The 27,284-nt window shown below is 45.4% G+C and overlaps 1 protein-coding gene across 5 annotated transcripts in view; it reads right to left on the reverse strand.

The window, feature by feature from the left end:
• The window catches only part of CSNK1D (casein kinase 1 delta), a 574,414-nt gene that overhangs the window by 185,533 nt on the left and 361,597 nt on the right, over positions 1–27,284 (reverse strand). For 4 of the 5 annotated variants that reach the window (XM_069655334.1, XM_069655335.1, XM_069655331.1 and 1 more), the window contains one exon: positions 5,619–7,637. The exons of the other annotated variant lie outside the window; for it this stretch is intronic. In XM_069655334.1, the coding sequence (XP_069511435.1) occupies positions 7,587–7,637 (51 nt within the window). In that variant the 3' untranslated portion in view covers positions 5,619–7,586. Of the gene's footprint in view, positions 1–5,618; positions 7,638–27,284 lie in introns of those variants that run through there. 5 annotated transcript variants of the gene reach the window in all.

Raw genomic sequence — 27,284 nt, forward strand, 5'->3', positions numbered from 1 at the left:
TAGCGCGGAGACGACCCCAGAGAACTGCAGCAGAAGCAACCAGCACTGCCCAAGGCAATCATTGTCGATTCTCTGCTTCATATCCACCCACCCTTAAATCGGTGGGCCTAAACTGTCCCATGCCCTTCAGAAGTGGCGCTAGATCTACCTGGGAGCTGGACATAAACTGAAGAGGCACAGACCTGTGTTGGAGCATGGCAGAACAGTTTGTGGCCCCAAGATCCTCCCGCCTGCAGCAGCTGCTCAACACCTGGAAGAAGTGGTTATCTGTAGCCTATGCTCCACCGCAAAGACCTGAACCAGCAGACCCCAAACTGGATTTATTCACCGCCTTGCCTGCCATGTCCTAGTGTCCTCAGCCATGGCAGTAGCAGTGGTAATCCAAGTGTCTTGCTTGTCCAGCTTGGGAGGGGGTCTTCTGGAACTGCATCTGCATAGACCAGAACCACCATCTCAAATCAGGCAACTACATCAACTATCAAATCTGCAACCCTTGTACCGCCCCGTTTATCCTCTTGAATTCAACTCTGTTAGCCTCTTCCTTTCACTCCTAAAGCTCACTGAACTAGTAGTACAGGGAGGGAGGAGGGGGCCTTAGCTTTCACTGCCAACGTCCATTTGGATGCATTTGAAAATTAGCCACTTTGAGGTCAATACATACTTTAACCCAACACTATTGTGTAAGCACAAGCACAGACTCTGATGAGACTGGGTATACTGATCCTTCAGCTAACCCAACATCTTTTACTGTTTCTTCTAGCTAGTTTACACAAAGCTAGCCTCGGAAGGCAGACATTACATTCCCAGTAATAGTGTCTGTGGCTTATAGCGGCTTAGGGATATGTGCCCACCTTCCTCCCCAAATGGGAGGAAAGGTGGGCCGCATATAAGAATAATCTGATGAAGTCAATGTGTGAATGATCATGGTACCTGAAAAGGTAGCAATAGTGTGACAGGATTGCTCCATCAACACCCTTTTGACTTTGGAACGTGTACTACCCTGAAAAAAACCACAAGATAGCTGTCTATGCAAGGCATGGAAGTGTGAAGAGCTACAAAAGCTACAGAAAGTGAATCTATATTTATAGATTAGCTTTACCTGCATGTGGTCCTCTATTCCTTGGCTAGTTCCAATTGTATCCACATATCACACCCCTCATCAGAGTCTGCCTTACTGCTCAGCCTACACTACCAGGAGCGTATGGTAAAACCATGTGTGACAAGTGCCTGCTCATCCACTAGGTTAGTCCCAGAACCCCCAACTATTGGTAGTTCTAAAAATCCATCCTAACTGTACTGAATTGCGTTTTGCATCCATCTTTAAGCGGCTGAAGGGATCCCAAAACCTGTAGCTGGAGCTCTGTAATGGGATTCCCTTAGATGTTACCTAGGGTGGTTTGCTTCTTCGAAGTACACATGGTAGATGTGGTACTACTCTTCCTTTACCATGTAACTGCAGCCTAGCTATGGAGTCTGCCCCGTTATTTCCTTTGGACTACAAACCTTTTAACTCCAGAAAACGAAATGCAAACCGGTTGTTGGGAAGCTCCGAACCCCTGACCAGAAATGCTCAATCCGTGCCTCAGAGTACTAGAATTTGTGTGTCTCCGCATTTGAGGGACAGTTTATGTGTGGGTGTTGGAATGGAGTGTGAATGTGTGATGGATTGTGTGCGTGTATTTGAATGTGTGCAAGAAAGCTTGAATGGGAGAATGGAGTGTGGGATGTGAACGGAGGCAGGTTTGTGAACTGAAAAGCAGTTGCAGGGCTGCTATGGGGAAGGGCGGAGATTGGTGGGTGATCCACACCTGCATGGGAAGGTTTTCATACAGTGGCAGGTCCATAATGCTGGCATTATGGGAAAAATCAAAATGAGCATTCATACGTGGCCATAATGGCCTACATTTGTACAGTCAGTATGGACAGGTTTTCTTACCGTGGAAGGTAATTGTTACTGGTATTATTTCCAAAGCCATCAGGAGTAAGTTCTTGCACTGGTTTCTGCCTAGCGTATACTGTCCACATGGACAGGGTCTTTGTTAGGGAGAATTCTCTTATAAGGCTAATTTCCCAAACCTATTGAGTCCCCCAGCAGCATTGCTGGATTTCTGGGGTTTGTTTTTTTCTCCTGCTAAGAGTGAGACTCTTTTACTCCCACTCTTAGGCATGATTTGAGGTATGTCTGTTTCTGTACTTTTAGGCTATGGGGTCTTTTACTCCATAGGGTATCATCTGTTTTCTTGTGTATGTGTTACACAGCACCCTCAGTGCAGTAACACAGGAGTGTCATAGTGATCCCCAAACAGACTCCATACCCTGGGACTGACTACTGTCTCCCAGGGCATGTAAAGTCGCCATTGACTTTACTAGTCTTAAATTGTGAACAGAACCAGTACAAACCATCATATTGTGGAAGTACTGGAAGGGGTTAATTATATTGCCCCTGGGTCTGTTTTCAAGGGGGCACTGTCCAGTCCCCCCCTTGTCGAGTTTCTGCCTGGTGGAAGTGGTTACCACGCAAAATATTCCACCGGAATATTCTCTATGGGATTTTCCCATTGATTTTAAACGCACCACTTTATGATGCAATGTTAAAGATACCGCCGTTTTGTTTATTTATTAAATTCACGGTTGGGTCTTTTTGCCAGAACTCTTTTCTAAAATGGCGTTCGTGTCCGTCTCTGTAACTCTAAGGTCGAGCCCTTTGTTCCAAGCCCTCCAAATGGTGCCACACTGTCTGGGTTCCAGAGGATGGGTGGGGAGGGGAATTGGCACCCTGGACTGCGTTGCCTTAGCAACGCAAGTCGCACTCTGTTCTGATTGGGCCAGTGCTCTTGGCATGCTTGAGTGACAGCTAGGCTGTTGAATGGGGGTTTTTCCTGCATAAAAGCAGGGCCTTTGGGACTCGAACTTCAGAAGTCGCCACAGGACCTAAGAATCCAAAGAGGGAAGAAGCTGAGCCATCTGCAACAACACCACCGGTGGAGCCCTGCTGCAACAAACTCACCACTTTCCAACAACAAGAGAAGAACTTCTGCTGGACGAGTCTTCTTCCTCTGAGCTGGTGGGAACCAACCAGTTCGCCCTTTTCACCATCCAAAGACGTCTCTTGGTCGAATCGCCCGTGCCAAGCACCCCGGCGGCCGGATAGCCAAGCTTCACCACTTTGACCGCAAATAAAAGGAACGCACCTTTTATCGAAGAACTCCGCGGCTGTTTTCATCCCTGTGGAGTGCAACAACTCCTCGTTTCCTCCTCTACGAGATCCACTTTTACCCTGGTCGAAACAATGCACTGCAACCACTGCCAGGAACAACTGCCACCGCTGGAGCTTCTTCTCTGTTTAAGGTACTGTGTCCTGCCTGGCCTCCCTTTCTTCGGTTTGACCAAGGTGACCCTTAAATCCTTGGCTTTCCAACTGGGTTGGCCCCAGACCTTCTAACTTTACCTTCTTGAACCGCCCCAACCTCCTTTGAACATTCTGCAAAGACTTTTAGTGCATTTTAAACCGTGTGGTCCTGGGCACATTTCGCTTTGCCCCATTTAAAGTGGGCCGGGATTATGAACTTTGGTTCTAGAACTCCTAAAAGTGTTGGGACCGATTTTATTTCTATGCTCTGTCTTTTTCTCTCCCTTTAACTGAACTATTGGAGTGCCATCAGGTTATGCGCTCACATCTGTTTAACAAATCGTGGGGTTTTAACTCTGACTTGTCTGATAGTTATCAAGGGAGGTGTGTATACTTTACCTGACTGTTTAACTTGCTTTTGATTGCTAGTATATTGCCTAAAGTGTGTTTTAAATAAATAATTATATACTTTTTATACAAAGCTCTGGTCAGTGTTTGTTTGCTCTACTGTGTTTTCAGCCCTATTGTGTATACTGTATATACTGCCCTACTCTTCTTGAGAGCAGTCTGACTGGTCAGCCACAGCTACCAGGTAAATCTGGGTGGTGCAGACTGCTACCAATTGGGTTTACTGCTTACTCCTGTAGTCAATCTTTTTGTAGTGTTCCCCAAGGGAACTGCACAGGATTATGCCTAACAGTCTTAGTATCATTGCTGGCATTTTGGTCAAAGCAAATCAAAGTATGATCTTACGTGGCAAAACAGGCATGTATTCGTACAGCCCACATGGCCATGTTTGGACAACTCATCAAGAAGATTTTACACTTGCAGGATATGGGCATCATGAAAATGCATTGGCAAATGCTCCCGATTACTTGGCATCTGCAGGTCTATGCCATTTCCTCAAATCAAATAACCTTTGACTGAATTATTTTAATGCAAATGCAGTGGGGGAGAGAGACAGACACCCCTGCAACCCCCCCCCACACACCCCAACCTTTATAAATGCCTAAACCAACAACCCCTTCTATATATTTGCGGTAAAATGCAGTAACATCTGTTCGCTGCAAAGGGATTCGATGAGTGGCCTGCAAGGAAAAGGGGTCATTCCAGGTTTGAACAATGTGTGCATTAAAACACACCATTTTAATAGTATTCTTAAAGGGGAACTCACTAACCAACCTCTGTTCAATCAGGCTTCGTTGCTACGCGTGCGCACAATTATATTAATGTGCTTAATACCAAGTGGTTTCCAAGCGTGTGATCGGGATTTGAACATGTGTTGTGCTGCGTCGTCTTGCTTCCAAGACAAACACGTTTCCCACGAGCGAACCTTCCTCCCCCCATGGGAAAGGTTTACGCTCCTCCAATTAAACATTCACCAGCCACAACTATTCACAGCACCTCCACAAGTTCTTCTGGTGCATCAAAGCTAGTAGCTTACCAATATTGGGCTCTACCCTCTGGATCAACAGATAACCAACAGTCACTGCCATGAGCCACCTACTAAAGACTGCTGCTGCAGGCCAGAACATTGGTAAGCAGAAGCAAAATACATGAAATTGTAGCTGGATGTGGGGGTAACTGGTGTGGACAGGACAGTAAAAGCAAAACAGTATATTGCTGCAGCTCAGTAAAAGTTCATTGCATAGCCATGGTGCACCCAAAGTGGCAAAGCACTAGATCCTCAAAAGGGTATGTTTTTCACGTATTGGGAAAGTCCAGTGTAATCTTGCCATGCAGCGTTTAGCTCAAAACCCATACAAAATTGTCCTTCATGCAGCCTCTACCAGGATGGTTCTCCGCTTCAGTGACATTCCTTTGTTGAATTCTTGATGGGGGCCTCCCTATAGAAATGGACAAAATATTACAGACTTCCACAACTGTAAAGCTTGCACAAAGGCTTACAATGATTTCCAAAGGAACCCACAGTTAAAGATCCACCATCTGATCCTCACAGCTGGAACCAAAAAATGGGTAACCAAATACATTTGTCAGCAAATTCCGACTACAATTCTCACAGGTAATTTGTGGATTGAGCACAGAGAAATGTGACTATACAGAATGAAAGGGTTTGCGGGACCTCTCGTTTAAGTCAGCACAATTCTGGTTACAGACACTCAAGTCAACAACATTACGAAGCTTTGAGCTATTTGGCATGACCATGGACAGTATATAAATAATCCGAAGACTTTAATCATTAATGTAAAAGGACACTGCTTTACTGGAACTAAAGGATTAGCATTTAAACAATAAAAATCAAGCCTGATAGAAGTCATTAAGAATTTATTTACACAATTGTTAAGGTACACAAATACAGTGGTAATACAAATGGGTTATTCGAGATATCAGTTACCAATACAGTACACAGGTTTATACATACATTCTACCTACATTTCTGGAAGTGGCAAAGGTGGAGTTTCAGCTATTGTGGAAGGGCACAACCTGTCCACAACCAAGTACAATTCTAGACTTGCATTTGAGCCCACTCAAACAGCACATATCTAAGTATCTGACTACATGGAGGAATTTAAAGTTTGCCTTACATCTCTTGCGAGGGTAACCTCATACGTCACAGATATTTACAAAGAAAGCACGCTCGACGCTAGTGCACATGCCTAAAGTGTTAACACAACTCTGTATGAAGGATCAATGCACAATTCCCAACTAACCAAAGTATTTTTCTGTTGCACTCAAACAGCATCCCAGCCCAAACTTGCACACGCATAGGGACACAGGTGACACGCTGAAATATTTAGACAGAATGAAAAAGACAGACCGTATTCATTTGTGCCTTCAATGTGCGAAGTGAGGAAAAGGCCAGTAAACAGACAAACACTGGAACAATAGAAAAAAATACACATTTGTAAAACACAAGTTACTAATCAGTAAGATAATTTCAGGAAACTTTTGACCTTTTGGTATGCAGGGTGAAAAAACTATGGTTTTGAAAGCCATAATGCACCATTGCAGAGTGCTCTCCCCAAAATGGAAACTGTACATGACACATGTTATGCGGTGGAGAGCGTGTTTAGCCATTTCTTTAGACTGGGGAATTTCTCTGGATTTCTGCAAATGCGTACCACTTCTTGGAATCACTTTTCTGCTACTGTCCCCAACTTTGAGAACTCTGTACTTCACTTTCAACATGCGTTACCTACACTGACATTACATACCAATAGGCAATTTCATTTGTACAGGTTTTAGATTCATAGTAGAACATACTATTAGGTTCACTGAGTCTTCCCCAATCGCACTCTTTCACAGAGAAGGATCGTTATTTAGGAGTCCTGATCTTTGTTCTTGGCACTCAATACCAAACTAACAGCCCTGACTTATCTTGGTAACGAGGGGATACATTCCCTGGGCATACATTGAAACTGCAGAATGACAAAAACTGACCAACTAGAATGGGTTGTCACTTACACCACTCTATGGAAAGGATTTCATTGAAACTAAAAGAGAATCGAAGATGTGCAGAAACTGCACTAAATTCTTCCCATGCATCCCACGGACAGCATACATACTGTTTATTTAAAGAATGTCCGTGCTACTCAGCACTGTGCGACGCAATGAAGAGGGCTCATGTTTGAACAGAAGAGCAAAAGAACGATTCCATCAATCTGTGGTAGTCCACTGCAAAAATTAAAGAAGAATCCAAATGCAAAGTAATAAAGACGACATTTTAAAATAAAAATATGAAAAAGTAGATCATACAAAAGTAAACATTTTAAATAAAATCCGGTAGCTTCAGTTCACAAACTCTCCCCTTCCTGTAAAATGATTTACCAGAAATTTCAAGTCATTTTAGCTTTACTTCAGATTTCTCAAATTCTAGATTTTTACATTGAATAGTAAAAGAGAAGCTCAAATTCTTTAGCAAAATGATATAAAACTCTTAAACCAAGTAAAAGACTTATAGTTCCAGTAGAACAATAAAAAGGGCTACCATCTACCGCCCGTGGAGAACTAAAATGGCTATTCTGTATTCGGCGGAAAACGATGCTGGATGCCTCTTTAGCAGCCCTCTTGCTACAGAGTTTCGTTTTAGGGCATCAAGGTTGGTCAAAGCTTCCCGTGATGGCAGCTGCTATTTTGTCCATTGTCCCTTGAGCATCTTTGTAAAAGGCATGGCGCTCTCCAGGTGCATTGTTCGGTCCTGTTATTTTGCTTGTAAAGCCATTGGTAAGATACTAGATCAGCCATGCACGGTCTGTTCTCCGTGGCAGAGCTGCTCTCATCGGTGTACAGCAGACTGAAGACCACTAGGAGCTACTCGGCCAGGGATCTGTGAGTCAAAGAACACGTTAAAATCAGTAAAAATCAAAGCAGTCACTTATGCAGTGCCCACAAAAGAAGGTTCTGCTCAAACAACACATGTTTCCTGTCCTACCACATGCATTTTTATCTGGATTACAAGATGTTCTGATGTGATGGCTAGCTGTTGGAATGTGATGCTAGGATTTATCAAGTGAAATGTGATCAGATATTGGGTGGTAGCTGGGAGGAAAGCGACACCTTGAAGCCATGCTCAAAGGTTTGTTCTCTCAGATAGCCAAGCATTTTAAAGCACCCGTGAAAGTTAGCTAGTCAGCTCAACAATGCCTGCAAGAAAATATATTTCTTACTTTTCCAAAAGTAGACATTAGAAATGTCAAGGCATGACAACCTTGAGGCAATTGAGGAAAAAGAATGCCGTGGAATGCAGGAACATTATAATGATGCGAATGAGAGATTAGCCGGATATGGGAAAATGAATGCCTTCCACTGAATAACCAGCAAAATAATGTTATTGAGGATGTGCGGTCTAGTAGCTTAAACCTAAATATTACTGTGTCCACGTTTCTTTATTGTAGCTACCAAAATTATTCTGATCACTTTGAAACTGGCTAAATGCTGGTAGTTGGCACATTTCAAAAACTGCACATGTACACGCTTATAGTTCCTGGTCAAGTCAGACTTTCGCTGATCCAATAAGCACAGATAGGCCCAGGCATAACAAAAAGACTATTGAGAAAAAGGTTAGGAGGGTGGTACCCAACACCACCACAATGATTTTACAAACTGGCCTCCAAAGAAGAAATAACTGCCAAAACCTCAATGTGACATTATACAGTAATAAACGTTCGAAATGATGGGTACAGAAATTGATCAAGCAATAGCCAGCATTTGAACATGCAATTTAGTGACTGCGCCATACAATAAACGGCACACAGTGGGTTTAGAGAGGTTAGGTAAATTGCAGTTAACTGTAAAATTACTGGAGTGTGCGAACGAAAATGTCCAAGGACTAAATTATACCCTTCATAAAACAAGTGATGTTAAAATTAGGGAACTTCGCATGGTTTCTACTATCAAATGCGACAAAAATATGAAGTAGGGACAACCTAAATTGCAGATTTAAAACAGTAGGGCTTGTGGTCGTGGTTAGACAAATACAAACATGCCTTACAGATCTTTCACTATATACACACTGCTTCATTGATCATGAATGCGGAAGAACACCACCCACTCCCATCTCAAATAGGAGTGGCCTTAAATTACCGAATCTTGCCATAAACCGGGCCCACATGTGACAATGCAATGGACTGCTTTCTATAGTGCCTGGGGAATTGATAACCTGGGCAGCAGTACTGGCACACTTTGTGCAAAGCCTTTTTTTTAAAGAAAAAACCCCAAAAAAACAAGAAAGCCACTGTGCAGTCAAGCCACGCATGAACTCTGTGTGCCAAACACAAGCACCAGCTTCAACACCTCCAACCCACTGCCCTTAAACACCACAGTCATGAGGTACGGTTGTTTGTCCTTATGGACTGCAAGTGCTTAACTCTTAATCACTAATGAGGAAAATATAGCTCTGCATGAGCCGACTGTCATTATCGCCATTAGCACCCTCGGTGCACGAGAGATCTTGAGAAATAAAAAAAAAAGAGTAAATACGCATACATTTCACTGAGATTGTGCGATGGGGGTCGTAAACGCGCAGAAGAGGGCAGGCAACCGACTAAGTGGAGCACAGAAAGGCTGTGCCAGGGAGAAATTCCGGCAGAAAGATGGAATAGCAGCCCCAAACAAACGAGCCAGCAGAAAGCAGGACAGAGCAAACAGCTGTGATGGCTTTTGGAGCAATCCAACCCCCACCCGCCCCCCCACCACCCATCTGCCCATAGGGCCCGGAGAGGCAGAATTACTAAATGAATGTGGACTGAAGATTACCAATTAGAGCACGCCCTCTCGGTCTGCTAGGCCATGGTATGTTCCGAGAGTTTGCATTGTATTTAGATTCACGTGCTTGGTATTGTACAACTAGTAAATGGTCTGGATAGTATAGTTTGTTTACGAAGCTATTTGTTCCGTGTTTACAGGGGTGGATCAGTAATAGGACTTTCATGAAGTAGCCCCACAAGGATCCAAATAGTCTATGTTCATGAATGTTCTTAAAATACATAAGAAAATACACACGTACATGATATAGCCATCAGCTATACTAGACCAAAGTAAAACTCAAAATGTGCTCAGAAGCCACATGTACGTACCTATAAAAAAAACCTAATACTGTACACCCACCTGTGGGGGAAGTCGAGCCCATGTAAATCTAAAACTGGTAAGAAGCTGCAAAAATACTGTTACAGGAAAATGGCAATTCTCTTTTACAGCCTGTAGGTTGCAGATGCTTTGCATGGATTAGCAATCGCGTTATCACTAAGCCTGATCCAAAGATGCAAGCTGTGAGGTACCTATAGCAAAGCCTGCGATTAGCCTCATCCATCCTTTCTGTTTGGATTGCGTCTCCTTGATCACCCATGAACAGGCTGCCAATGAAACGCTGCCCACAGAAGACTGCACCGGAAGAGGGCAGCATCTGTGCTGCATACGCTAAGGAACTGAACTTGGTCCGCTGTTTGTGGGGCCAACGGGGAAGGTGGCTGCTTAACATGGGAGGGTTCAGTTACAGGGGTAGGAAAGAGGCACGATTGATTTAAACCCTCGGCTATCTTACCCTGTAGGATGATCCCACCTTTTTACGCAATTCTGACCCCTACTTCTGTGTTAACTCACTGAGTTTGTTGCATTTTTGTTTTGTGTGCGCCCTGAGGCCTGCAGCCATGTGGCACGGTTAACAAAAATTCAAATAAATTAGAACAAGCTGAAGATGCAGCGGGGACTTGCCATGGATGGCTTAAAGGGTGATCCCACCCATGAATGCAAAATTCCACGTCTTTGAAGATGCAACAAACGTGTTTTAGCCTGCATTAGGTCGGACATTGACATGTAACTGCACATAGCCACACTGCATCCATGTCCCGTGGTATTACAAGTCTGAGTCCGGGGGTTGAGATGAATCTCTTTGCATGCCTCGATTCCCATTGATATGCACTGGCCATAAAGCCCTCAAGTTAAAAGTAGCTTCATTACCGTTAGGCAAAGTTTTTATGCAGTACCCTTTGGGTGCACTACACACAACTCTGACTACAGGTATAGGAAACCCAACCTTTGGTATAAGCTTGTACTACACAGTTTTGGTAGCGTGCTGAGCAGCCAGGCTTATCTCAAGAGGGGTCAATTTGAGCTGTAGGGGAGTTACAGAGATTCACAGTGACAAGTATTCAAATAAACAATTTATCAGTCAGTTAGAATAAGCCTTATTTAGAAGGGAGCAATATAAAAAGTAACACATACACTTCAACACCGTACACTCTTAGTTTCTAAATGAGCAAAGACCCTTTTGGGATGGCTCACAGACCCAACCTACACCCTCAGGTGACTTCAACAGCTAGGGTGCTGGGGACATTAATATCTTACGGTTTGCATTTAGAATACTGTTAAAAGTTGGTAAATGGAAAAGGTTATTAGAACAAGAGACCACAAATATTCTTAAGCAGGCACATACTTTTGGATCTCCTAAGAAGAGTCATTCAGTACAACATGCTAAGCCAAAGACAATGGGCAAAATTCTTTTATAGGATGAAGCACTTCTGGTAGGTAAGTAGAAAAGTCTTTGCACAATGTTTTAGAAGTCTTTGAAGAAAAGAAGAATCAAATGTAGGGCCACAAGCTAGTTAGACATTTGAGTGGTAGAAGATGCAAGCAACTCTACAATGAGAGGTTCCCTAGGACTTTACAGTACCTTTGTATCAGGTTCGGTCATTCCTGCTTCCTGGGAGTCCGGAGGATCTTCCTGGAGCTCTTGGCCAACTTAAAAGCAACGCACACAATCTGGTGTTCCTCTCCCTGTTTATACGGTGTCCAGCAGCAACTCTGCGAAAATTCAACCAGCTCCGAGAAGGATGTCCAGGTGGCTTCCTTTGGAGTGGATTGGTCCCACCAACTCAAGGGGAGAAGTGGTCCTTGCAGGTGATTCTCCATCGATGCAAATTTGGGGTTTCGGCACAGCAACAGGGCTGCACTGGGCAAACCAATGGTCCAGGAGTTGCAGCGGGCGTCCTCTTCAAGTTCTTCTTCGGTTCCTTCGTCCAGTGGTCGATTCGGCCTTCCAAGCCAAAAGCCTCGCCTTTTATTAAGTTCTCTCCCATTCATTCCAGCCTAGCTGTCAGTCACCCAGCAGGGTGGCTGTCCTTGCCGGAACAGTTAGCCAGCCAATCACTACAGAGTGCATTTGGGTCTCCTAGGAGACTAAAACTAAGCACAGGGAGTTTCGGGCACCTCCCTCACTTGTTGCCTACCCCAGACATCCTGGAGCCAGAGTTGGGCTTCACTCGTGAATCCCGCCAAAGGCAAAGCGAACAATGGGACCAAACCTTGTTGGGGGTGCAGAGTAAATCTCAAGAAGGACCTTTCCACAAAGAAATGGCAAAAAAACCAGGGCCATGTTGACAAAAATGGCACCCTTGGGTGCATCACTGCAGCTGCGAACGCAGCCCACAGTAAATGCACACCACAGCAGTTAAAACAAAACCACTGCCACCATCCATTCAGTGAGGAAAAGGTAACATAAAAATGTTACATGAGAAGTTAAACAAAAGGGGATACTAGGTAACCCCTCCAGCACCCTATTGTAAGATGGTGTGTGCTGGCTCTAGAAAGTTACAAATGTAAGTAAAGTCAATTTCACTTACTGCTCTGGGGAACAGTAGTTTATCCCAGAGAAGGTATTTAAACTTTGGCGAAATCTGAAAGACTTCCCTGTGCGACAATGTAAATATGATTCCTATGGAGTTTGTCAGACTCTATAACCAAAAGAAACAGTTCAAAATCACATTAAAATACATGAGTGGGAAAAAGGGCCTCACTCTCTCCAGGTTAAAGAAATCAAGTCCTCAAAATCCAGCAAAGTTGTTTGGGGTCTCGAAGGTGGAGGGAATTAGCACATTTCTGAGAATTCTCCCTAATACGTGTCCCCCCCCCCAGACTAAGTGACAGGAGGATTTAATCCACCCCTGGATGAATCTCCTTACTCCAGTCGGTCATACTTTCTGGAGGGACCATCAGCATTTTGGTGATTACACCCTGACCTGTGTTCTATGTTAAAATCAAACCGCTGTAGGCTGATTGACCATCTTAACAATTTAGGATTTTTCGTCCCTTCATCTGCATTAAACATCTCAAGGGTTGGTGGTCTGTTTGAATCACAAAAGTAGATCCATACAAGTGTGGTCTAAACTTTCTTCAAAGACCACACAATGGCAAAACATTCAAGTTTCCTACTGATTAAGCAGGTTGGGTGTTCCATGCCTTTCTCATCCAGCTGACTCAGCACTGCACCTATACCTGTATTGGAAGCATCTGTCTGTACAATAAAGGATTGGTTGTAGTCAGGAGCCCTTAAGACTGGAGCTTAACAAAGGGCTTGCTTAAGTCCTTCAAATGCCTTAGTGCACTCCTCATTCCACCGGACCTTCTTGGGGAATTTGGTTGAGGGAATCACATTCAAGAAAGAAGCTATGGTCTCAGTACTCAATGAAGTTCCTATAGTACTCCGAGACCTAAAAAGGCTCTCACTTGGGTTTGAGTAGTAGGGGTGGCCCAATCCTGTACAGCTTGTACTTTGCTATGCAATTGCCTTATTTCACCACCTCCTCCCTCATGTCCAAGGTAGACCAATTTGACATTTACTTACCTTTATGGTCTGATTGGCCTGCTCAAGAGCCTGCAATACATATCCTAGCTGGTCAATATGTTCCTTCCAAGTAGGGCTGAACACTGCAATGTCATCCAAGTATGCCATGCAGAAGTCCTCCATCCCATTCAGAACATGATTCACCATCCTTTGGAATGTAGCAGGTGCATTCTTTAGTCCAAAAGGCATAACCTTAAACTGGTACAGGCCTCCTGGGGTTGAAAATGCAGTTTTCTCCTTGGCATGGTCTGTCAGAGCTATTTGCTCTGAAAGCCTGAGGTTTGGTCAAACGTACTGAGGTATTTTGTATTTGTTTTATTTATAACGCGCAGACCATCAGGCCCGGAGGCATCAGGGCGCAATTTGTATAAGGTTACAGATATGCATATATACAGAGATAACATTACATAATTTACACAAAAAGAAATAGGCGACTTAACAAGGATTCTATCTACATATATTACAGTGGTTTCAGTGCCGCTAAGTAATAACAGAGGTCAGCAGGTCAGGGTATGTAAGACAAAGGCGCCGAGAAGGACTTAAAGCTGGTCGAAAAGCCAAGATCTAGTTTTGGCTTTGAATGTGTTAAGAGTCTTCAGCTCTGATTGTAGCAGGAAGGGAGTTCCATAGCTTGGAAGCTAGAACAGGGAAGCTTGAGCCCCCCGCTTTTTGCAGTTTAAATCTAGGGATCGCTAGACAGTGGGACTGCCGAGGTAGTTAGGGGCCTTATTAGCCAGGCATTTGTGCGTAAGGGTGAGTGTTTTAAGTGAAATTCTCTGCTTGACAGGTAGCCACTTTAAATTAGTTCTAGATTCTGTGATATGGTGGTTGCAGGGAATGTTAAGGGCAGCACGAATGGCATTGTTTTGGGTAGTTTGGAGTTTATTCAGGTTCTCTTGGCTAGTGCCTAGGTAAAGAGCACTTCAGTAATCAATTTTTGCCATGAGGGTTCTAGCTAATGTGACACTGTTGGAGGTGGTAAGAAATGGTCTGCAGGCTGCAATATGTGTATGCAGAAGCAGATCTGACAGCATTTGTCGGGTTAATGATAGGGTAGCGTCAAGGTAGAAACCTAACGTTTTAGTATCTTTTGAGACTCGAATGTTGTTACCGTCTATAGTGAATGACTGATAAGACGATTCTAGTCTGCTCAGGCGTTGTGCAGTGCCCAAGATCAGGAGCTCCGTCTTGTCGTCATTTAGGCACAACTGATGTTGGGCCATCCAAGCTTGGATGACCAGGTAGACGTCGTTAAGGGCCTTGGTGTCAGCTAGATAATCACCTGCGATGGGAATGAGTGTCTGGGTGTCGTCCGCATAGTTAGTGTAGGAGACACCCAGATAGTCAAGCACATCAAATAGTGTTTTCGTGAAAATGTTACAGAGTGTAGGTGACAAGCAAGATCCCTGAGGTACGCAACAGTGAATTGGGGGAAGGGTCCGCGGCTGCGGATGGGGCAAAGACTCATGGATCTATTGCTCAAAAAGGATTTGATCCAGGCCGCAGCAGAGGATGAGAAGTTGGCAGCAGAGTGGAGGTGCTTGCAAAGGATCTGGTGGTTGACCAAATCAAATGCGGCTGAAAGGTCGAGAAGTAGTAGCATTGCTAGTTTCCCCTGATCCTTTAATACCTCAATTTGGGTTTTTAGGTCTATTAAAGCAGTCTCATTGTCGTAGACCTAGCAAGTTGTTGGATTCCAAATAGTTTTGGATCTGAAGGTATGCAGCACGGTCTAAAATCTTAAGCAGAAACGGAACAGTGGTGATAGGTCGGAAGTTAGTGGGAATGATTGGGTCTAGGGATGGTTTTTAAACAGTGGGATCACCCAAGCGTCCTTAAGGTTGTCCGGGACAATACCTGTTTTAAAGGAGGAGTTGATGAAGGCCGTAATGAATGGGGCCAGATCATGCGCTGAGTCCTTAATAATAGGGGCTGGGCAAGGGTCACCTTGGCAGTTGGATGGTTTAATTCTCATGATGATATTTTCTACCTCGGCAATGGTAAGCGGTGAGAATGCAAATGGTTTGGCATTAGCAGTGTCTAGAGGGGGGGCCCTAGCAGGGGAGTGTGAGTATTAAGAACCTTAATATTGCAGTTGGAGCCAGCTAGCCAGTCAAGTGTTCTACCTTTGATATGGGTAGGTTCTTGAATGTATAAGTTGAGGCCGAGGTCAGTTAGAACATTCTCCAGGTCAGTTGCCACGGGATCTTTTAGGTCACCAAGACCTAAGTTAAGGTCACCTAGGATGATTGTTTGTGAATTATTTTTAGTACTTGGCTGAACCAAGTTTGTCCACCAGCTCATCTGTCCTAGGTAAAGGATGGGCACCAGTCGCGGTGACTGCATTAAGAGCTTTATAGTCCACATAGTGCCTTTGGTACTAGCACAAATGGACTAGACCATGGACTTGTAGATGGCTCGATTACCCAGAGATCAAGCATCTTGTTGACCTCTTCCTTTATGTGGGTTCTTACATGGTGTAACATTCTGTAACATCTGCGTTTAACAGGTAAACAGTTACCAGTGAGAATCTCATGCTGGCCCCAAGGGGCCAAGCCTGGTGATAGTGAAAACAGAGGGGCAAACTGATTTATCAGAGCTTTGCACTCCTGTCCAGTGTCCGATCAGAAGAGAGATTAACTCGAGGCTCACTCTCCTCCTCCTGAGCAGAGGTTGGAAGCAAAGCTCCCAGTTCTGGTCTAGAGATATAGGCCTTTAGGCGGTTTGTGTGAAAGACCCTGGGGGCCTCCTTAGGGTTGCCTAAGTCCACGAAATAATTGACCACTCCAAGTTTTCCCACAACCTTGAAGGGTCCAATCTATTTGTCCTGTAAGGCCCTCTGCCTTGTAGGTACCATAACTAGAACTAGCTGGTCTAGAGTAAACTCAACCATGTTGGCCTTCTGGTCATGCCAATGCTTCACCAGAACCTGACCTGCTTTCAAGTTATCTGAAGATTCTGTCATCATGTGTCTCATTCCCGGGACCTAATAGTCAGTGACTCACTGGCTTGTGGGAAGGAACACTCTTCACACCATCCTTGATTAGGGCCAATGGACCTCTAACCGGACGACCATACAGAAGCTCAAAGGGACTGGAACCAACCCCTTGCTGAGGGACTTCTCTATAAGCAAAGATTATAGGGACTTCTATATGGCAGAAGGTGGTCATACTTTCTTTTAAAGGGTTCTTTTAAAGGGTTCTTCTAAAGCTCTTCATAGTTCTCTTAAACCTCTCTACCAACCCATTGGTTTGGGGATGGTAGGCTGTTGAGAACTTTTAAGTCACTCCACAGTATTTCCACATGGCTTGCATGTAGTGGGACAAAGTTGGATCTCCTGTCAGAGATAGCCTCCTTAGGAAAATCTACTCTGGTAAAAATACTAAGTAGGGCCTTAGCCACTGCCTGAGCAGTAACAGTCCTCATAGGTATGGCTTCAGGATACCTGGTAGCATGGTCTACCACAACCAATATATCAGTTGCCTGAAGATGTTGGAGGGTCTAAGGGACCAACAATGTCGATTCCTACCCTCTCAAAATAGAGTCCCACAACTGGGAAAGGCACCAAAGGTGCCACATTCCTGGCAGATGTCTGATAAGTGTGACAGCTTCTACAGAATTTATCTACATCAGACCCCATCTTAGGCCAGTAGAAATAAAGAGAAATCCTTTCCTTGGTCTTCTTAAAGCTTAAGTGACCAGCCAAAGGAATCTTATGGGATAACTTTAGAAACTGAGGACTCGCCTCCGGGGGTACTACAAGTCTTCTGTAGTCTCCTGGGGTAGACTCAATAGGTTCACTGTAGAGGAGGCCAGCCTCACAGTACAACCTGTGCTTCCCTGGCTCTTGCCCTTCAGCTGGGACGCTGCCTGTTCTAACTGACTGATTATTCTAACCGACTGATAAATTAATAATTGTGTATTCAAGAAACCTTGTGTATAAGTGTTTATTTGAATACTTGTCACTGTGAATCTCTAACTCCCCTACAGCTCACATTGACCCCTCTTGAGATAAGCCTGGCTACTCAACATGCTACCAAAACTGTGTATTACAAGCTTAAAACAAAGGTTGGGTTTCCTATACCTGTGGTCAGAGTGGTCTGTAGTGTTTACAGAGTCATACAAACTTTGCCTAACAATTACAGAGCCAAAGTCAGTGAAGCCTAGGTTAGGAGTAGTCTTCTATCGCCTCATGGCCTTGTAGACTGCCCCATCAATTCGTGAAAAACTAACTGGAAGACTAATGGGACTGTTGTAAGTTGACTTCAGAAGAAAGTGTTCATCTTGTGGCATTAAGTTTATCTAGCCCACCTAAAGCTTTTAAAACTGTTCCAACGCACCACACGCCCAATTTTAGCTAGTATACATTTCTTTACCAGGTGGGTGAAGTAACCCATTTTGATGTCACCAAATTGGTGTATGTTTTTAGAATGACTTTACTTACCAGTAATGTGCTGATTTCATAGGGGTTAGGAAAGAATGCTCTTTTGACAACTTTACATCCATATTCTATGGACCTCAAAACGTTTTGCTTTTGTTTTGAACCCGTCCTGACTTTACAGGGAAATGAAGCCTTCAGCTTCACTCCCTTGGTCTTTTGCTCATTTTGTTATGGAAAAGAAACTGATCAGGCTATCAATACTGGGAAACTAGACTTCCCTTTTGTCTTTTTACCTTTTACATTTTGGTAACATTTTAAAAATGCACAGCATCTTAGAAGCAACTGCAGTGAGGATACTTTTTATCACCCTAGTCTTTTACACTTGGGAATGTTAGTTACTTTATGTGCCCACAGACAAACTGGTGAAAGCAAACTTTTTTTCAAACAATTTGTTTTATTTTTAGTGTGCACATTTGTGTTTACAGCATATGGCTACGAACTGGTTCATGCCCTAAAATGACAACGCCACAAGATTTTCCCTTGTTCTTGGACCATGTTGTTTGGCCTTCTTCCTGCCTTGTCAGGTTAGTAACTCCCATATAAAGTTATGCACATGCCTGGGAAAGTCTCCATCATCGTGGACTAGTGATACCGTTGTGTGTGCATGGTTCAGGAAGGGGGTGGGACTGTCTGGTCCCGTTCCATATACGTTACGCCTGAAACTCTGTGTGGCTTGAGTGAAACCCACAGTGGTCCCAGATTGGACCACCCCTGGCTGTTTCAATGGTGCAGATCATTGATGGGCTTGGACTTGCTTTCAGGCTTCTTGGATAAGGGCTCCTGCAGCCATTTCTTCAGATCAGCGTTGGAGCCAAGTATCCTATGTATAAGAGCAGCGGACTGAAGATCTGCGGACGACTCCCGAAGAGGCACAACATCCCTTCCTGTGTATGGCCCGGTGAATCACCTTGCTGGACTACCTGATCTAGAAAAGTCCTGAGCAGTGCGTCAACCCTTGGACTTGGCGGGACCAACCAGTCTCGACATGTTTGAGGATACAGCCGTCCTGTGCCTTCAAAAGTATCCCTGGACTGACTAGCTCTCCAGTGCGCTACCTTTGCGAGAACCATCACTATTCCACATTCACCGCCCAAACTTTAGTAGTCACCAGCTTGTGGTGTAAGTCGACTTCCTGCCAAATATGAGCCTCCCAGCGTCAAGGGATCCTGCTCTGGATGGTCTTCAACTGTGACTGGAAAGATGCCTGATGGCGCCAGCATGCGGCGACAGTCACTGGAATTCACCTTCACCCATCTGGTGAAGTGTCCTGAAGATGTCTGAATCGGTGCCTTCTGCATGTCTTCCTCACTGTTGGGAAAGTTTCTCTTCTAAGCAACTTTCCCTCCAGACACCTTAAACATTTTGCTTTTCTTTTACACCTTATCCTGACTTAACAGAGAAGTGAAGCCTGGCCTTTTGCTCATTTGTTATGGGGAAACTGACTAGTTCTCCAGACTGTCAGTACTGGGAAACTAGGTTTCCCTTTTGACTTATCCGTTTGGTAAACTTTTTCATATTGCACGAAGCATCTTTCAATATATTGCAATGGAGATTCTTTCTCATCACCCTAGACTGGCACCAGACATTTTTGGTTGTTTTTAAATGTGCCTAAAAACAAGCTGGTGGCGGCATCAGTTGTATTTTGATAATTTTTGATACACATTCAGTTAGCCAATTCGTGTTTACTTCGTTTGGCTTATTGTGCATAGTGTCCCAAGATGGACATGCCACAAGGTTTTTTTGCTTTTTCTATTTTGTTCTTTGGCCTCCTTTCCACCTTCTCAGGTCAGGAATTCCCTTTTATGATCAAGTATTTGTCCAGAAAAGCTGTTTTCGCAGACTATTGCATGCCATGTGTGTATGGGCTCAAAATTGGGCTGGGACTGTCTGGTCCCAATCGACATGCTGGTGCCAGACACTACTTTAACTAACTTTTGGGGCCATCTCCACATCCCTAAGAACCTCTCCTTACGTTTTCCTGACTTATTAAACAGTGCATAACTGTGGGAACTTAAGGTTTGACTTATAAGGAGAGCTTGTAAATCCTGTGGAAAGTTAGTGCGCTCTCTAACCATTGGTCTTCCCTTTATGGGTTTGTCAGGGGGAGGATAGTGGGGGTTGTAATTGAATTGTTCTGCACCAACTACAGTAACTGTATACATGTTTAGTTTTCTGTGATAATAGCAGTCACTTATGTGTTTTCTGGTCCTATAATAAATGTGTTACTTTTATAACTGTCCAAGTGTAATCCCTGGTATTTCACTGTTCGGACTCATTGTGGACCACTGACCCCACTTACCTCTCCTGAGATTCAGCCTTGGTCTCTCTATGCTACCTTCCTTGGTTTGGCTAAACTCCCAGAAGATGCTCCCTGCTCACAATAAGGGTGGCCTCCTAAACATCTTTCCACCAGGCCAAAGTTTAGAAATCCGTTTTAACAGGCAGTGAGTAGTTGCAATGCTTACTGGTGGTCCTGGCTCCTCCATTACAAAGTTTGTGAAGAAGCTGGATTGATCATTTCATTCCATTCCATTCTCAATAGTCGGTTGGAGCCAAGAAATGGGAGGATAAATCCTCTTAACCCCTTCCATAAAAGCTTTAATCACTGGTATGTTTCACCACAACACTTTTTGTTGTGATGTGGTGCAGCCAGATGAACCTTTAGGGAATTGAAGACTAACCCAGTGTCCAACAGATGGGTTAGGTACAGCACAATGTGTGTGGGTGAGCAATCGATGGGATCGACGCCCTTGGAATTGCACCAGATAACAAAACGTTTCCATTTGCTGGCATAGCAATAACGTGTATTTGGTTTCCTAGCGTCCCCGAGTATGTCCATGCACCTGTGAGGGAGTTGTAGGTGCCCAAACTATGACCTCAGGAGCCATTCTGCTAAGTTCAGAGTTTGTGGGCATGGGTGTAGGGTCTCCCCCCTGTCCTGAGACAACATGTTGTACGGGCAGGGTAGTTTCACTGGTGGGGAGGGTCATTTCCATCAGGTGAGCGAACCAGGGTTGGCGGCCCACATGGGGGCCACCAGTATCATGGTAACTGGTTCCTGGTGCATCTTGTTGAGACGGGGATTCGGGGGGGTGGGGGGGTGGAGCGTAGACAAATATCCCTGACCATGTTATCCAAAGACTGTTCCCCTTAGATCGGTTCTGGGGGTACCTGGAGGTGTAGTCTTGGCATTGGGCGTTCTCCTGAGCTGCGAACAGGTTGATCTTTGGGAAGCCCCATTCTGCGAAGACGTTGGACACAATGTCTTTGTGTAGCCGCCATTCGTATTCTTCGGGAAGAGGAAAATCTCTGCTGAGCACATCTGCCAGAAGATTGAGTTCCCCTGGAACATGTTGGGACAACAAACCTCTTGTGTTTGAGAGCCCATATCCAAATGTTTTGTGACAGCTTGGATAGCCCTGGAGAGAGAGTGCCCCCGTTTGTTCAGGTAATACACGGCTGTAGTGCTGTCCGTTAGAACCAGCACGGTCTTCCCTTGCAGTTGCACCTGAAAGGCCTTCAAAGCCTTGAACATCGCTAATAGCTCCAGTAGGTTTATATGGTTGGACGCTACTTGAGGGGACCGAACTCTGTGCCCTGCTGCTGAAGCAGATGTGCCCCCCCCACCCTGTGAGAGATACGTCTGTACTGAGAGTGGCTTCCACTGCAGGGGTGGTGAAGGTCTTCCCCTTCAAGAGGTCTCTCGACCACCACTGCAGAGAGAACGAGGGCTGGCGAGACAACTACCAGATCTTCCCATTGTCCGCTGGCCTGACACCACTGGCCGTTGAGCCACTCTTGCATGGGACAAATGCACAGCCGCGTGTGGGAAACGAAGTATATGCATGACGCCATCATTCCTAGCAAGCGCATGGCCTTGCGCACCGTCACCTCCCGACTGGCTACATATTGAGGGATCTGAAAAAGCATGTTCTGAACCCTCTCGTTTGAGGGGAAGACAACACCGTCCTTCGTCCGAATTAGAGCTCCCAGAAATTGTTTTATTTGACTGGGGACTAGACGATTTCTTTTCCTTGACTGAGAAACCCAGACTGAAGAGGAGATCTACTGTTTTTTGGGTGTTCGAAAAACATGCGTCGAATGAGTCCCCCGTGATGAGCCAGTCGTCGAGGTAAGGGTAAACTGGGACCGACAGTCTTGCACAGGTGTGCTGCAGTCACTGCCAGGACTTTGGTAAACACCCTTGGCGCCAAGGTGATGCCAAATGGGAGTACCTTGAATTGGTAATGCCTGTCCTTGATCATGAACCTTAGATATTTCCTGTGTGCTGGCAACATTTAAATATGAAAGTATGCATCTTTCATGTCCAATGTTGCCATGTAGTCCCCCTGTTTCAGCAATGGGATCACCTCTTGTAGTGTTACCATGCGAAACCTCTGGGGTTTTATAAACTTGTTTGCTGGGCACAGGTCTAGAACAGGGCGCATTGTGAGATCCTTTTTGGGTACAAGGAAGTACACTGAATAGATACCCTTATTTACCTGAATAGGGACGGCTTCTATGGCGTCCTTTCCCAGCAGTGCTTCCACCTCTTGATTCAGGATCTGCAGATGGTCCGGTGAAAGGCGCCGTGAGCGCGGCAGTCCGAATTGTGGAGGTCGGCGAATTCCACGCAGTACCCATGGGCGACCGTTTTTATGACCCACTGGTCTGAAGTTATCCACTCCCGTTCCATGAGGAAAGATGTTAATCACCCCCCGACCGGGGTGACATGGGTGGGGACCTGGATTTGGTGATCATTTCTGACCAGAGGCTTTGGCTCCTCTGGGATTGGGGCCTTTACCTCTGCCTTTGCTGCGTTTCTGACCCCTTCAAAGGTAGTATGCAGGGCTTCCTGAATTTTGCCCTGTGTTGAAGTTCCCCGTGCCGTAGTTGTTTTGACCCTCGAAAGGACTGCCGAGAGTTATTACCCCTCTGTGTGATCTGCTGCAGACTTCAGTCTCATGCTCGTTCTTAGCTGTTTCCAAGGCCTCATCCACCGCTTTCCCAAAGAGGTTAGATTCCTCAATGGGCTTATTGATGAGGGAGGCTTGGGTTTCCGGTTTAAAACCTGAGGTACGCAGCCAAGCGTGTCTTAAGTAGGGTCCCTTGGGCCAGAGACCTGCCTGCTGTTTCCGCAGTGTCCAAGGTGTTTTTGATCACATGCTGGTTAACTGGTCTTCCCTCCATTACAATGGAGAGAAGCTTTGATTTGGCGGGTTCAGGAACCCCTTGGAGGCCTTCCTGGAGCAAGTTCCATTGAGCGTCACCATAGCTTGCCAATAGTGTGGTATTAGCAATCCGCGTAGTGTATGCGGCCGCCGAAGTGACACGTTTGCCTAGAGCATACAGTCGCTTGGATTCCTTGTCCGGCGGCGATTCCCCCATGGCAAGGGGTGCCCCTGCCCTTTTCCGAGTGGTAGTCACTACCAATGAATCTGGGTCAGCGTGCCCTCTAATGTATAGAGGGTCGGAAGGGGAAGGGCAAAATAACTGACTCTTGGGTTCATTGCCCGGGTTTGAGCTGGTGATACCAATGAGGGAGCCACCCTTCTCTTAATAGAATTAAGGAGGGGGATGGCCTGGCTAGATGGAGGCTTCTCCTTAAGGATATCCCCTACAGAATCCTGCTCAGGCACAGCCTCTTGAGTGGAAATTTTAAAGTATTCAGCTGCTTTTTTCAACATGGAGTTGAATGCCATTTGGTAATCTACAGGTGAGGCCTGGCGAGCCGGAGTGGACGGAGGAGAATCCAGGCACAAAACATCAGTGTCCTGATCTTGCTGTGTCCATGGGTCCTGACCTTCCTGCTGGGTTTCTTCCCAGTTGTCTGTAGTATCCTGTTCTTCCTCATAACTTAGTAGGAATGAAGATTCTTCCTCTTCATTATAAAAGTCCCTATTTGAGTCCATGTGGACAAAGTCTTCCTGCTGAACGAAGGCAGAAGACTGATCTTCGTGAATTTGAAAAGGAAATTGGAGGTTAGGGTCTACCCAAGACCTTTTTGGGGGAGGATGATCAGAAAAACTGATAATCTTCTCCAACCGAGCCATACACCCTTCGAACTTCTCTGGAGTCCATTTAGTGGACCCAAGCGGGCCTACGGGTGGAAGAACGGCGTTCTCCGCTCTACGGCGCGGAAGAGTCTTAGGGCGGAACCGGGGTAAGACCCACCGCCGCAGTTATTCTTTCGATGCTGCTTTCGATAGTCGCCGAATCGGTGTGAGACAGTAGGTCCAGTGGTCTATCGGTAGGTGTACTACCTTCCGAGGCGCTAGAGGGCCTAGCGGTCGGTTTTCCGGGTAGCGGCCTAGCTGTAGTTTTCGGGCCTACCGCGGCCTTCGGGACCGTCGAAGCTTCGGATTTCCGCGCTTCGACATGTGAAGTTTTTGGAGGAGCGCCCTTACTTGATTTTGATTGCCCAGTCGCAAAACGCTGCTGCGGATGCGGGGAAAGCTTTGGATCTGAACGATCCGAGGAAACTGACAAAGTTTTCGGGCGGCCCTGTTGGCGCTTTCACCTTTTTCGACGAAGACGACGAAAACGGTGTAGGGGTTTGTCTGCTTAGTGTGATGCGTTTGTACGCCCCTGTTGCCGAGTGTTGTCCCTGTAGCAAGACCAGAGTCAGGCCTTAAAGGGTCGGGGACGGGCGTGGCAGACCTAGAAGTGACCGCCTCGAGGTATATAACATCTGCAACAGATGTTTGGTCATCCGAGGTACACAATCACTCATCGGGTGCGGTGGGGGAACAGGGGTTCCACCCCTGACATACCGTACGCGGCCCACCGCTTTACACAGCGCTCTTTAAGGGTTTTAGGCCAAAGGAGTTTGCAGGCCGCACACCGCTTCTTGTCGTGCTCTAGGGGGAGACAGGCGTTACACGCCCTGTGTTCGTCCTTCCAAGGATATCTGACCCTACACTTAGGGCAGAATCTAAAAGGAGTCCTTTCCATAGCTAAAGGGAAGGATGACCAGACCAAAAGGGAAAAGAGGGGAAGGAGGAAAGACATACCGACAATATGGCCACCCCGACCCCACTCTCCCTACTGTATAGGTCGGCCAGAGGGCCCGACCACGTGGAAAATCCGGCTGCCGGATTTTAGGCGCTGAAATGCACAGCCGTAGACTAATCCCCCGTAGTCTTCGTCGAAGATGTTCTTGTGACCGAAGTGACTTAACGACTCGGTAAAGATAAACAATGTCTCTTGTAAGAACTCTGCAATAGGGCGACCAGTTATCTGGACGGAAAACAACTATCTGAGGGACCTCAGCGCCCGAGGGATTTTGGGTACACTAACCGTCACAATAGGATAGTGTTACAGACACGCCTATACCGACGTCCCCTTTCGGTCCCCAAAAGACAAGATGCAATACTCCGCGGTTACCACTGGATGTCGTACCATATGCACAGCATGTGATTCTAAGCAGATTAACAAGCATCAGAAATAATATTACCTACCAGTAACTGTTGAATATCTTCTGGAACATTTTGCCAAGAACTTCCTACACAAAACCCTTTTTCTGAGAAGCAGCTTTGTGACTCTTGGGCACAAGCCTCACTCTTCATAGGCATTGGACCTCTAAAGTTCAGGTTTATTTCTTGTTACTTGGTTCCATTCTACCAGGTCACTACTCCACTTCCTGTTTGTTGAATAAGTGATTGAATGCATTCTTAAGAACCAATTGTGACTGCATATATGCATATAATTGAGTGTTGTGCAGTATCACCTGCTTGCTTCATTTTCTAGTGTGTGCTTTGTGCCTAACAAATATAAAAATTGTTCTTACCCATCTACATTTTTAGTCAAAGTTTAATATTGTCACTGGTTTTTGATAAACATACACAATAACACAAATTATTGTGCGTTTCACTGTGTGAACTCATTGTGCACCGCTGGCCCCACTCACACACTCCCCTGAATAGCCTGGACTGCTCTCCTCTGCTACCATGATCGGTTTTGGCTAACAGAGTTAACATGTTAACTATAACACGGGGGGCCTTCTAAAATCTGTCCACCAGGCTAGATTGTAGATATCCATCTCAACAGCATTGACGCAGTAGTGTTTTATACTGCGCTCCAAGTTGCTGCTTTATAAATGCCTTTCAGTGGTACATTTGCTAGGAAAGCAAGGGTTGCTCCTGTACTTCTTGTGGAGTACACCCTCGGTGTGGAAGGCAATATTTTGTTAGCTATAGAGCAGCACATCTGTATGCATTTAACAATCCACCTTGCCATAGCTTCCTTGGCAATTGCCTGCCCTCTTCCTATTGTGATGGGCACAAAGAATTGTGTTTCCCGTATGACCTCGGTTTTGTCAAGATAGTACATTACTGCTCTTCACACATCTACGGTATGAAGACATCTTTCTCCTCTACTTTGTGGGTTTCTGGGAAGACAGCCGGCAATTCAATTGACAGGTTTACATGGAATTTAGAAATACATTTCGGGGAGAATCTAGGATGTGTTCTCATAACCACCTTGTTTTTATGTATGGTAATGAACACAAGGTAAAGAGTAATTCCAAAAGGCAGTACCTTGAATTGGTAGTGTTTGTTCAGTATTTTGAGCGCAAGGACTTCTCTAGGACTTTGGATTTGGAACATTGAAATATGAAAGTATGCATCTTTCAGACCTAATGTCGCCTTCACCATGAAGTGTCCCTCCTTTAGTAGGGATATGACTTCATGCTTCAGTTTGCAGGTCTTGGATCTAGCACTGGTCTCATATTAGTCCTTTTTCTGGCACTAGAAGTAAACCAAATATATTCTTGTGTTTACTTCGTGTGCTGGTGTTACTCCTATTGCTCCTTTTTTGCAGTTCTTGCATATCCTCCAGTAGTAACATTAGATGCTCCGGGAGGAGGTTTCTTTTTTTGGTTAGATGATTGCAGTTTCTCTAAAAAGCTTGCTGCAGTACCCTTTTCTTACAGTTCTTAAGACACACTTGTTTGAAGTTATACCCTTCCATAGTGGGGTGTATGATGTTTTTATGTGACCCCCTATCGTGGTTGGATGGGAGCGGACTGCTATTGGGTAGTCCTTGGTTGGCAGGAGCTGTTCCTCTACAGGCCTGTCGTCCGTCGCATGCTTTTCCTCTACCTGTATGGCACAGAGGGGCGGGGGGGAGGGGGACGGACCACTTGTTCCATGACTGGCTGCTTTCAAAGGTGGGGCTACCCTGAAGTCAATTGTTGACTAGGTATCATGTAGGACTGGCTCTGAAAGGGCCGCCTACCTCCGAAATGCCTTCTCTGTGGGAAGATCTCCCTGAAATCTGGTTTAAAAACATCTATGGGTATCATGTTCTTTTTTGATCTGTCCCGAATAGGCAATCATTCTAGACTGGTTTTTCCAGGAGGTTGGCCTGTGTCACAGGTTTAAAGCAAGAATCTCCAAGTCAAGCGCATCTCTTTA

The sequence above is a fragment of the Ambystoma mexicanum genome, chromosome 3q (genome assembly GCF_040938575.1).
Source record: "Ambystoma mexicanum isolate Mex_15411 chromosome 3q, UKY_AmexF1_1, whole genome shotgun sequence".
In the NCBI taxonomy this organism is placed as follows: Eukaryota; Metazoa; Chordata; class Amphibia; order Caudata; family Ambystomatidae; genus Ambystoma; species Ambystoma mexicanum.